The sequence below is a fragment of the Falco naumanni genome, chromosome 9, assembly GCF_017639655.2.
Source record: "Falco naumanni isolate bFalNau1 chromosome 9, bFalNau1.pat, whole genome shotgun sequence".
Taxonomy (NCBI): domain Eukaryota; kingdom Metazoa; phylum Chordata; class Aves; order Falconiformes; family Falconidae; genus Falco; species Falco naumanni.
Genome location: NC_054062.1, coordinates 14,733,191 through 14,745,962, shown reverse-complemented (window position 1 = coordinate 14,745,962; position 12,772 = coordinate 14,733,191). Strand labels below are relative to the sequence as shown.

Below are 12,772 nucleotides of genomic sequence, written 5' to 3'. Positions count from 1 at the left end.
TGTGAACTTGGCTCCTGGTCTTTCATACATTACTGTCCTCAATTGTTTCTCCTCTGCTGTGTGACCACAGCTGTGCTGCCCATTGCTTTTTGCTTGCACAAGTTGTCCAAGACTTCTGTTTGAAGAACACTGCTAGAAAAGCCTTCTCTCTCCTCCTTGCAGAGGTGAAGAGTCTGAGCAGTTTCATCTTCACATCCTATTTGCCTATTAGCAGGCAGGAGTCCTGGAAGATTCTCAGGTCATCTGGATTTCATGATGACTGTCATCAGTTGTGGTGAAACTATACAAGCTACGTCTATACCTGGTGCATTCAATGTACTTGGGACCACTCTCTGGCACCGATGCTAGCTGCTACAGAGTGGAATGAAGCCAAGCAATTAACCTGTTCTCCCAAACAAGATGGCCACATGCAAGCTGCCCACCGGCAGTGGCTCTGGGTATGGTCTGTTCTAGCTCCCAAAGTATGCCTGGGAATTGTTCTGGAAAGCATTAGCTGGCCTGAGCCAAATATGTGCCAAGGATCACTTCAACCGTTTAATGCTACAGGCAGTTGTGGTCCAGAGCCCAGGTTCATTCGCTGGCATTATTCAACCTGCTGCTTGCTAGAACTACTGAACACATCTATGAAGGCTGAGCCTGTTTTTTTCCTGGACGTTCACACCTACAGGATGCCTTTGCTACAAGATGCCTGTGCTACAAAATGCAAAGCATTGGAAGGTCTCTGTACCAAAGTTCCCAAGGAATTCCTTCAGGTGAATGGAGTACTTGTCTAATCCGTACCTGTGGCTGATCCTGTGCTTGCCACTGCAGAACAATGGTGCTTATCCTCCTCAGACCATTCCTGAGAGGCTCTCTTAGGGTTAGTGGGTGCTGCATTTTGGTACAGTAACCCACACTTACAAATATGGCGAATGCTCCTGTACAGTAACTTTTTGCAGACATAAGGGTTTTTTTGTTGTGTTCTCATTCTATCAAAATAGTAGTAGGTATGTCTTCCAGTTTGCCCTGTCTCAGTGTAAATACTGTGCAGGCATATTATACTTAAGACTGCTGCTGTTCAACAATTCGTAGCAGCTGAAAAGAGTCCTCTGTTCTGAGTAAGGGTTTTATTCAGAGCTTGTATATCCTCCCTGCCCTTTAGAGCACAGTACCAGTGTGCAGTGCTAAGGCTGAGAACACCTTGTTCTGGAGGACTGAAGCCATGTCTCTGGATGACTCTGGCCTATGTTCAAGGCTGCCTCACTCTTTCTGTCCCAGTTCAGTGCCTGTCTCTTTAAGAAGACATTTTAGTGGCTAGATTTGCTTAATGAGCTCTAACTCCCTTAGATTTTGATCCTAAAATCTTTTATGTTAAAAGGAGCAAGGTCGAGCCTCTAGAAGAGGACTTACAGGGGACACGTATAAGCGTGTTTCTTCTGAACAGTTTCTTTTCTCCTGGCAATTAGATGTGGGCACTGGGATTCCTGCTTTTTGACAAACATACCTGTTCCTTCTGAATCCTTGCTTCAAAAAAACCCCTTGATATCCTGCTGTTTACTCTGTTGAGAGTAAAATGCTTATCAAGTACTTTTAGTACCTCTTCTGGTACATGTAGCATTATTGTCACTGGTATTACACTTCACTCACTTTTCAGCTAATCTGTCAGGTAACAGAAGACCATGGAGATAAAGCCTCTTTTTATCTACCTGCAGCCAACTCTGACTAGATACTTGTTTGCAGCAACAAGTCCCTCACTAAACCCTTTGCTCAGGCACAAAGAATGTGAATTGTTTGCGGTTGTTTATCTCTTCCCCCCCACCGCTTGTATTAAGGCACTTGATTTCAACAGAGAGAGAAAACTAACAACCCCTGATTGCTTGCATTTGTTTTTTATCAGCTTGTATCCTCTGGTACAAATCAGAATTAAGACTAGTACACCTAAGAAGCTGTTCTCTCTTTCCCACACTGAACAGCATTATCCCCCTCACCAGTACACTCTGGGAAGTAACGTATTACAGTAGCCTCATGTGTAATCGATTGGCAGCACCAGCATCCTCGGCCACTAGCAAGCTTGATCTCTAAACCTCTTGCCCAGAAGCCACCCAGGTCTGTCCTGCCACTCGAGAGACCTTCTTTCACCACCCTCCCTTGCTGTGTTCACCCCAGAAAGTGTGTGTACTCTCTCTTCTTTCTCTATACAAAGACTCCTTAATTAAGCTTCACTGTGGATGACCTGTGAAGTAGGTCTGCAGAGGCGCTGGACCTACTTTACCAAGAGGCAAGTCATCCAGCATTACCTCTTAAACAGGAATACAGTGTTTGGTCAGGAAGTTATTGGAACTAAATAGAGAAGTGTAATTGTAATGGTTAGTGTAATTATAATGGATTAGAGTAAATATTCTCCTGTAAAATAGCTTCCAAGAAGAATACGGCATTGCCATGAAGATGTGATGTTATTCACATAACTAACAGACAAGGCACAGAAAAAGCATATTAGTAGATCTCTCTGTTCAGGTGGGCAGCTGAGACAAAATTTAAGAGCCAGAGCAAAAGACTATTGAAAAATGTCCTGATTTCCAAGCACCTGTCATGTATGTATCACAGTCTCACTGTTTTATTCAAGGTCACACAAAAAGTCATCCAGGTCTCCTGAATCCCACTGTAGTGCTTTAGCCACAGGGGTATCCTTCCTTGGAAAAGTAAAGATGAAGCGTGGCCTTCGAGGAGAAACAAACTGTTCCAGTAACCAAAATGATGTCGATACAGAAGTTCAGAAAGAAGAGGTGGAGGGTGTTTGTTTCTGCTCTTGTATCTAGCAAGTACTGCGTTTGTGGTTCAGCTGAGTGGGAAGTTCTGGGAGGAGCAGACCCAAATGCCGGTCGGCTCCTGCCCGAGTTCATTCCCTTTTGGTAATGCTTTATACTGCTTTATACTACAACAAGGCAGTTCTTACCTCTCCACGGGAACCCTGTGACAGGACTACATTTCACATAAGGCTGGGAATGAAATTTAAACTGCCAGGTTGCCATGGAGTGTTGGACCCCATGGCATTGTAGCTGCTGAGGGAAGGGGGGCAGCTGTGTGATGAGAGGTGTAATCAGAGAGTGGAAAGGGCATTGGATGGGAAGATGAGCTGTACTGAGTATACAGCTCTGACTTGGCCTGAGTTTGCTAGATTGCTGCTGGAAAGATTTTAGGAGGTGAGGGGAAGACTGATAATGTAATTTGCCTTCCTACCTTAAAGACTGAGCTCTCCTGATGAGAGGAGGTAGGAGGTGCCTGGGGGAGGCAAGAGGGAAAGTGGCATGAACCTATTACAGTTTATTCCTGAAAGGCACTGCAAACCACTTCTGATCACCCACAGCGTATTTCCTTTCTTATGAAGAAGTGGTGCTGACCAGCAGGGAGAGTGGTTGCAAAGTTTCAAGACAGGTTCCCTGGGCTGTATTCAGGCAAGATGTGAAGCCACTGAGTTACTATCAGGATTACTCTATACTTAGCATCCCAGCGTGTGTTCACCCCCCACATACCAGTGTCTAAATATAGGCCCTACTGAAGGACAGATGCTGCCAAGTTGCATCTGACCCCCTCCTCTCTTGCATTCTGTTCCCGAAAGCCAGGCCGAATTCCCCCAAGACACGTCCAATAATCAGCATGTCCTTTTGTCTCCCCAGGGCTGTACAAGGAAACATGTACTGTAAGAGTCTGATCCCGACCCTGGCCTTCCTGGCCTCTCCTGGCACTGGTCTTCCCTTCACCACCTTTCCTTCTTCCTTTCCTCCTCATTTGCTGCCTTCATCGTTTTCCTTTTTTCCTCTCAGCTGCTTGCTTCTGTCCTTTCCCTCCTGTCTGGTTCAATATGATCAATGAGAGGAAGAGGGCACAGTAATGAAACAGGATATGCACATGTATGTACAGGTACCTAGGTGCTGCAGACACCCAAACCTCTCTGACAAGAGCTCTTTTGTCACAACAGAAGTCCTGCTGAGAGGGCAGTGAGAAGGACAACCTTCTGAGTAAATGTGTTTCATGACTTTATAGTTTCCCTTTTCCACACTGATTTGCATTTCCACTAGCATAAATCAATGAGGCCCTGAAAGTGGGATTCCCTAAACCCAGCTGAAATCTAAACAGGACATTCCTCCCATGTGAGCCAAGGTGTGCCATGGGGGAGTGTGTCCACTGAGGCATGGGGCGGAAAGGGTAACATGCAGTTAGTTACGAGAGGCTCAGAATGCGTGGAGTCCTCCTTGCAAAAGGAGAGGTCAATCCATGCAGTATGTGCTAGAAGAGTGCAGCCCCCCAGGGCCAGGTCTAGGGCTAGCCCTGACAACTTGTCAGAATCCGTCCTTGCTGCCTCTCACTGGCACAAGAAAGCTGTCCGGGGATCTGCTACAGGAAGCAGAGTGGATTTCTCTTTGAAATGCCGTATTTCCCATCCTTTCCCATCTCGTCAGAACAGCTCCTGGGTGACACCTTCCAACCTGTCTGCAGCCTAAGCAGAAGCTGCCTGTGGGTGACGCCTCGTGCCTCACTGGGTGCCCAGGAGAGGGCATCTTTTGGACATGGGGAGCAAGTGGCTGAGCCTGAGGGCAGCCTGACCTTCAGGGTGGGCAGCCAGCCTGGCTTTCCCACTGGGCAGCCACCCTGGCCTGGAGCCTCAGAGGCTCAGTGCTGCCTTCGTTGTGAGTGAGAGGTGCAGGCTAGGGGCTGTCTGTCATTAAATGTCTCTGCAGAACCGTCCTGGCAGTCATTAAAAACTGTCCGGCTTGTGCTGGTCTCTGTCCAGAAGCTCTCCAGCCTCCTGCACACTGCACCCTGCTGTCACGGTTGTGGATTAAGTCCTGTCCTTTCTATATGAAGTGCTTTCTTCCTTCTCTCCCAGCACAATTTTCTTCTGCATTTAGCCCCATTGTTTTCCTCCCTGGCAAATGCGGTGGGGTGGGAGTTTGTCACTAAAATGAAGCTGTGAATAGTTTTGTGTCCCTCTGCCCTTGGGAAGCAGGTTCATAAACTTCCAGGGAGGGGTTTATAAACCTGTGGGAGACGGACAGCCAGGAACATTTACATGCTGTTTTCAGGCTCTGTAGGTCTCTTCCAGCACAGGAAGAAGGCCTCTTTTCCCAAAGAGGAATGGAGACAGGGAGGAGTCTTCTCCTGGATTATATATAGAGCTAGTTTGCAGGCTCCTGCAACAGTATTGAAGTAACCATAGTTACTTTAGTGCGTGGGCCTTCTGCCACCCTGGTAAAATCTGAGCACAGACCAAGCCAGAGCCAGCACCTTTACTAATGGCAAAAGAAATGCGTTGCTTGCTCACCTTGCTCAGCCCCAGTGGGGCAGCTTGCGTCCCACCAGGTTTATGTGATCTAAAGGTGCCTGAAGCAGCAACACAGTGTCGTGAGCCCAGCCTGTCCCTCCCTGCCTGGGAATCCCAAACACTTGCCTGCAAAGTCCTGCTCTACTGTGGGACTAGAGGATCGCAGGAAGCTTATTGGCTCTGCTCTGGGTGGTCATCAGCCCACATCCCCTCAGTTTCAGTGAGCATGGAGGAGTACAATGGGATGTGAGGAATGCTCTGAGCACCTGCTGACAGCCTTTAACCCCCAGTTCCCTTGCTCCATAACTGGGAGAGGTCCTCAGCAAGTGTATTCCCATCCAGTGCTAAGCATCGAGCACTTGCCCATGGAGCAGCAGTTGGCCTTTTGGGGAATACCAGAAGGAGACCCTCCTTCAGTTCCCTAACTCTCTGCATTAGCTGCTGTATTGGTAGACAGTACTGGAAAATGTGTCTGCTAACTCTTCTCAGTTAACAGCTGCACCTTGAGGGAGTATCAGGAAGCAGCATTTATACTGTAACAGCAGAAAAGTGGTTCTTCAGCAGTAGTTCATTACAGACCCACACGTTCTCATTCCAGGCTTATATTAACAAGGAGAGAGATAAAGGACTGAAATGACAGAGGCTGATGGATGTGGCAGCTGGGATGAGCCAGACCCTATTTTAAGCATGCAGGCAAAATTTGGGGTCAGGCTGGAGAGGCTACAGAATGATAAAGTGCCAGTGAACACACAAACAACTGGAGCATAGCCCTCCTCTTTCCATCTTCTTCCCCAGCACCTCTCAGCCCTGTTGACAGGCTGACCTGGGAGGAGTGCTGCCCTTGCCTACTCAATATGAGCCAGCAGAGCTGAGCCCTGGGTGTGTGCACACCCCGTGGGTGCAGTGGGCCTGGGCCCCAAGACCGGGCAGCTACGCCGCAGGACCTCTGCAAGGCTCCAGCCCTCTCCTTTCCTGCTCCCCTCCTGCCCCTGCAAGAACAATGACAGGGCAGCAATCCTCTCACATCCATTTGTCTCTCCTGGGGCTGCCATGGGAGTGTGGGCAAAGTAGCTTGTGTGATTTTATAGCAGAGTCTGGTTGCCCAAGCAGCAAGGCTGTGAAATATGGGAGAAGGTGCCCTGCTGTGTATGACCTCTCTGCAGGGGTCTGCCACAGTTTGTGTACTGCACCCTCTGTTAAACAGCTCTGCACAGATTTGTCTCCCACTTAACTGCGAGATCTGAAAAAATATTCTAGAAGCATCTACAAATCCAGTGTATTACTACCTAGGGCCTGATTGGCCCTGACCCAGTGTTTTTACTCGGCTGTTCTTTTATGTGCAAAATGAGTGCATTATGGGTGCCAAGCTGTCCTACAAGACTATCTAATTTCTTGCCTATATGGAAGAGGTCTGTGGTTTTGGGCTCAGTGGGCTCTTGGTTTGCTTGCTTGCTTGCTTATGCAGAAAAGCTAGGCTGGGTTGGGGGTTTCAGTGAGAAGCTTGACTGATGGATGACAGAACAAAAGAGAGAGGAAACACTTGGTGTAAGATGGCCATGAAAGGCCAGATCTAGGAACTAGCCTGGAACTAGGGACCCAGACCACATTCTCAGATATAGCAATGCATATCCTGCACAGCTCCTGTTAAGGCTAAAGATTTACTCCAAGTTTACACTTGTGTAACAGGACATCATACGGCCTGATGCAGATGTCCAGAAATACATTGGCCAAAGCCATCAGAGCAGGAATGCTTGACAACAGGCAGTGTCGTGGAGCCACCATCTCTTCCTGATGTCAGCTTCCCCAAGGATGGTACCTGCAAGGGCTCTGTGTGAGCATCAGGGATCATACCAAGGAAGCACAGTAGGGGTGTACAGAAGGACACACAGCCATGTACAGGGGTAGTCTAGAAAGAGTTCCTGTTCCCTCTCTGAAACACAGACTCCCTACACAACTTAGGAGATAGGGAATGAGAGGAGAAGAGCATGTAGAATGCTCTTGAGTCTTTCATCAGCACTGAAGGAGTCGAATTGGGCTGATGATCAGGTCAGGCCTATGCTCATCCAAGCGACTCTTGGAATTAGCAGGAATACAGAAAGCGAAAGGCACAGCCAGGACTCGCCCAAGAGGACTGGTCCTCCACCTTGGCAGCACAGTAGTCTTAGGCCTCATTTTATTCTGTCAGGGACAGAGCAATAGAAGGGCCAGCAGGAGACAAGCAACTGAATGAAATAGCTACTGTTCTTCCCTTCATCCCTGCCCTCTCTCTTCTGCCTTTTCAGATCCGGAAGAGAAGCAAAGCGTGCCGTGGAGGACTGTGGGAAAATGATGTGCTAGTATCTATCAATGGGAAGTCATGTGCTGGCCTCTCCCATGCTACTGCCATGCAGATCATCGATTCCTCCAATGGCATGCTCAACATCCGTGTGAAAAGGTAATCTGTTCCCAAGTGCCAGTGCTGTGACAGTGCAGGCAGCAGGGCAGCTTCATCCAGTGCAGCAGCTCTCCATGCCTAGCAGGGAGAAGGCAGGCAGGAAGCCTTTGGTTTCTTCATACTGTAAGGTGTACTAGAAGGACTTCTCCACGGCTAATGTGGCCATCCAAAAGTTTTGCACTGTCTCTGTGCTGCTCTCCAGAGTGCCTGGCCCTGGGGCTGAACTGACCCCAGACCTCCCTGCCCCTGCCCCTCAGGCTGGAGGGAAATATTTGCAGTGTGAGGGCTATGCTGCAAAGAACGAGCAATTTAGGCTCCAGGCAAGCAGATGCCATAGGGCAGTTCATCTCAGCAATTAACAGAGACTCCAGTTCATTCTGGGTAAATAACTGTTCTGTAGAAATGGATTTGACTACACATTGGATAATTGAGCCAAGACAAGATTATCCAAGTATTTACTACAGCAGGCCATTGTAGTCTGACAGGGTGTGAACTGACTTCCACAAAGATAAGAGCTGTGTAGCTGAGTCCTTTTTTATCCTCAGAAATATCTCTGGCAGTCTCTAATCCAGTGGAATACTGGAGACCAGGCTCAAATTTAAGCACAAAAATGGTCCCAGTAATGTCCCTGGTTCTACCTGTGCTAAGCTAACCCAGTGCATCAGTGCATGCTGGATAAGGATGCTGGATGCATGCATGCGCTACATCTGAGCTGTAACTGAATCATATAAAGGCAAAGGCAGCAAAGCTGTGCGAGGTCCCAGCTAGTCCACACTATTGCCAAAACAGAAGTCACCCTCAAGAAATAAGGCCTTGGTGAAGGGGGCTGGGAGATGTGATTTTCTACAGCCCCAAAAAGACAGAGCACTGTGAGCAGTGGGGAAGGGAGAGCCACACTGGTTGCTGGCATCTGTAAAGCAGGGGCAGAGGTGGGCAGTGCTCAGAGGAGGAAAGCCCGAGCATGTAGGATCTTCCCCTTGGCTTCAGGGAAAGCACTGGTGCCTTCTGATGTGCTCACCCTATACCCTCGTTGTGATTAGGTGGGATGTATGAGCCCTGAACAACGTGTCCAGAATAGCTCCTGGTCCCTTGCCAAGGCCTTATCTCACCCCATCGGGAGCCTATCTGCAGCCAACAGGTGCCTGGGCAAATTCCAATGGGCCAAAATCAGCACACTGTGAATTAGCAAAGTGACAAAGGCAGGCTTCTCGCAGCCCTCTGGGAGCCAACACTGGATGGTTTGGAAATAACGTAACCAGTTGGCTTCACCATGGGGTGGTGGTGAACTCATCAAATATTGCTTTCTGATCACATCTATTCCCACTTCATATTTATGTTCCCAGAGAAAACACCAACAGTCCTGTTCAGAAAGGAGGGGTAGCTGGATGACTGTGGAGCATGCAAGGCCATATGTGTATTTTTGTCAGTGCAGGGTGCGTGTGAAGAGAGAGAGGGAGGCAGGGAGAGAGACTGCCATCTGACAGTGTGGAACAAGAGAAACTGGCCTACAAGCAGTAATGCTTTTCAGTTACCTGGTTGAGTATTTAAAGAAGAGGAAGGACTGCTCTGCCTTGCCTGGCGGGCTTTGAGTTTGTTCCTAGTGAGAGTTCATAACAGCATATATTATTAAAAAAATAAACCGTTGGAGAAATTGTCCCACCCTTAGATTCCACAAAGGTTTGCATTTGACATGAGTATAAATTTTTCACAGTTTAGGATTTGGATCCAAGCCATGAATTCCACAGCTTTACAGAGGCAATTCTGTTTGCCTAGCTTCCCGGTATGCATGCTCAGGAGGCAAATACTTAGGCTCCTTTATAACTCTTAACAAGCCCCGGTGACTCTGGCAAGGGAAGTTCCCTGCCCTATCTGTGTGGTCTGAGTCAAACTGCCATTGAAATCCAGACTCACTCTTGAGGAGAGGGAGGACAGGGTGGCTCTTCTCGCATCAGCATAGCCAGGTTCTCCCTCCTGGCAGTCAGCAAGGGCTAGGGCTGCCCTGCCCCTGCCCTAGTCATCCTTCCAGCTGACTTACAGCCTGTGCCTAAGGCAAAGGCGAATGCCACCATGGACTGGGCTGGCTGGTGTGACTGTCAAACCCAGGCACTGGCAGCTAGCTTGCGAAGCAGTCCCGCAGCGAGCTGGCCACATATCCCGCTGGACTCCCACCACAGGACAGCAGAGTCCTACCCCCAGAAAACATACGGGCCTTTTTCTCTTAAGTATTTCCTATTAACTCCCAAGTAGAGGTCAGGACAAACAAACAGCACCGACTTCTTTGTTTGGAGCCCACTCTGAATGAAAGCCGTTTGGGGGTGCCCCCCCCCCCCCGCCCCCCCGGATCCGAAGAGCTGACAAGCTCCAGGGTGCAGTCCCAGCTGCAGGAACAGCTGGAGGGCAGTGTGGTGGCTGAGGCACCAGCTGTGTCCCCGGCAAGTGGCAGGCTGTGGGGCTACATCCCGCAGTCCTGGGGAATGTTTGCTCTACAGGAATTCACCTCCCCAGGAGAAATGCCTGGGGAGCTGATTAAGCTGGCTCTGCAGATTTTTATGCTCTTAGGGCATTCTGATTTTCAAGTGTTTAACACTTAGTTTTCAAAGAGCCATGAAGCAGAAAATTAGGAGAGTGTGTAGTTGATGTCAGAGAAGAGTCTGCCCTTGGTGTCTGCATTTCAGGTGTCTGTACCACCCGAAAGACACCTGAAACAGCAGCTCAATCCTTACTCCCCTCTCACATGTGGGAGTTTTCTTCCAGCTCAGCCCCACCAACCAGACCTTGCTCACTGCTTTTCCTTCTCCCCACAGGGTAGTTGGTGGGGACCAGACTGGCCCACGGCTCCAGCGCTCTCCTTCTCCAGGGCAGCGAGTGCGCTCCCCACCATCCCCGCTCAACCCCCCCGCGCAGCTACTCAGCCCTGAACTGGCAGGAGCCCCGGCCACCACACAGCCCTCGCAGCCTCGGAGGTCACAGAGGCACCTGGAGAGCCTCACCTCCCCGCCGGACAGTGAGGCCTACTATGGTGAGACAGACAGCGATGCCGACAATGTGGCCCAGGAGAAGCACCGCCGGGCTCGCAAGAGGAGCCCACGCTCACCACCCGATAGCATCAACAACAAGGCGGACGGGCCTCAGGATGAGGTGTCCTTGTCCGAACAGAGCGGCTATGAGAGCATGCCAGAGGCTGCTCTGCAGGAGGGAGCCGAGGTGACCAGCTCCAGCGGGGTGGCCAAGAGGGAGATTGCCTGCCCACCTGGCAGCCGCACAGACACTCCTTTCTCGGAGAGCGAGGGACAGTTGCGGCCACCATCAACAGAGGGACAGGAGCCTTCTCCAGAGGCAATGCTCCTGCCCCATGCCACCAAGGCTATCCGGGCAGAACGCCATCTCATCCCCATGGTGGGGCCAGTGGAGCACCCGGTTGATGAAGACCTAACTACCACATACATGGAAAAAGCCAAGCAGGCCAGTAAGTCCTCTGCACCCCACCACTCACCCATGCCCTCTTTCTACGCTTGATTTCCTTCCAAAAGCCTCATTCCTGCAAATGTCAAGTGGGTTATCTCCTCTCTGTCTTGGGAAGAAGCAGTGTCAAGTCCAACCTGCAGGGAATGGGGCTTCCTATTGCAGCTTTGCACTGGGGGCTACCCCACCCAAAATGTCCCAAGGAACAGATAAGAGAAATGGTCTGAGATCTGGGAGTCAGTCCCAGAAACTGCAGCCACACAACCAGCTGTGCTATAGTACCTTTATGTTGTGGAAACAGGGTGGAGGTCATTGGTGTCTTCAGTACTTTGGGCTGAAGAAGTCTCAAGGGAAATCATCAGGAAAGAAGTTGAGGGTTAAAGTTCTCAGGCCTGGCCTTTCAGAGATGTCACAGCAGCTCGGTTTGTTCCATAAGCTAGCTGTGTGTCCAAGCACGGGCGCTTGTTCTGAGGGGGTCCCAAGGACCCCCCTGTTCAGCTCAGCTCAGCTCTCCATGGGCACAGAGGCATGTAGTACTATGCATGGTTAAGGACCGAGTAGATATAATTTTCAGCCACTGTAGCCCTGAAAGTGGTGTCAGTAGCTCATTTATTTCTCTCACCCTGTCAATCTCAGAGAGGGATTTGTCCATATCAACTTTCAGAGGATGTTTTCTGCCCAGGCACTTACTCTAAGCAAGAGTGTCCATGTGGGGCAGCAGCTGGTGAGCTCTGGTAGTATTTATTGCTTTTTTGGTATCAGCAGTGGAGGACTACCAGCAAGAATGGGCAGGAGCTGGTAAATCAGCTGCTGGAACAGCTCCTTGTAGTGGGATCCCTGCTAGCCAAGACCCTTCCAGGTGGAATAAAGTACTGAAAAATGTAGTGTAGTACACGGGTGATGGATCTGAAGTGATCTTAATTGCAAATCTTTCCTGGTTTCTGCTACACATGGAGTATTTCAAACCCAAACATGAAGGCAGCACAACATGTTACCTGATTTTACAGTTGTGGTGTATCCAATAATATTAAAACCAAGGTAATCAAAAACTTGTTTTCATACGAGTACTTCAGTGTGCAGTGGGATTGACTAATTTACACTTTTCCAAGCCTAGAAATAAAGCAGGTTTTTAAAAAGTGACTTAGCTGAGGGACAGAGTGGGAAACAGAGACCCAGAAAAATTACTAGACTGAATCAGAAATAAAGCACACAGATTCTAACTTCTGATTCTCTGCTCCAAATGCCAGACATTCTTCCCCAGGCCTGATAATATTGCAAGGCAATTGTTAAGCCTCTCTTTTCTCTTTTCCTTGGGCTAAACATTCCTTATCTGTTCTGCCTAATGGATCCTATAAAGGTAACTTTCAAATCTAGACTGCTTCTGTCAGGCAAGCTTCCGTCTTACTGCTCTGCCCTGTGTTGAGAGGAGACTTGCCTGGGTCCCTTATGCCTGGTGGTACAGCAGACCTGGTGCCTTGTACTATTTCTTCCCAGTCTTTAGCACTCACTTGCCTTAGGACAGCAAAGAAAGTAGCAATTCCAGCCTCCCCGAGGATGAAGCTATTTTTTCCCCCTTT

General features: G+C 49.3%; 1 protein-coding gene across 1 annotated transcript in view; it reads left to right on the top strand.

Moving 5' to 3' along the window:
• SYNPO2L (synaptopodin 2 like) overlaps positions 1–12,772 on the top strand; it is a 41,747-nt gene that overhangs the window by 9,126 nt on the left and 19,849 nt on the right. The window contains exons 2-3 of the mRNA XM_040607530.1: positions 7,582–7,733; positions 10,538–11,199. Of these exons, the coding sequence (XP_040463464.1) occupies positions 7,582–7,733; positions 10,538–11,199 (814 nt within the window). The remainder of the gene's footprint in view (positions 1–7,581; positions 7,734–10,537; positions 11,200–12,772) is intronic.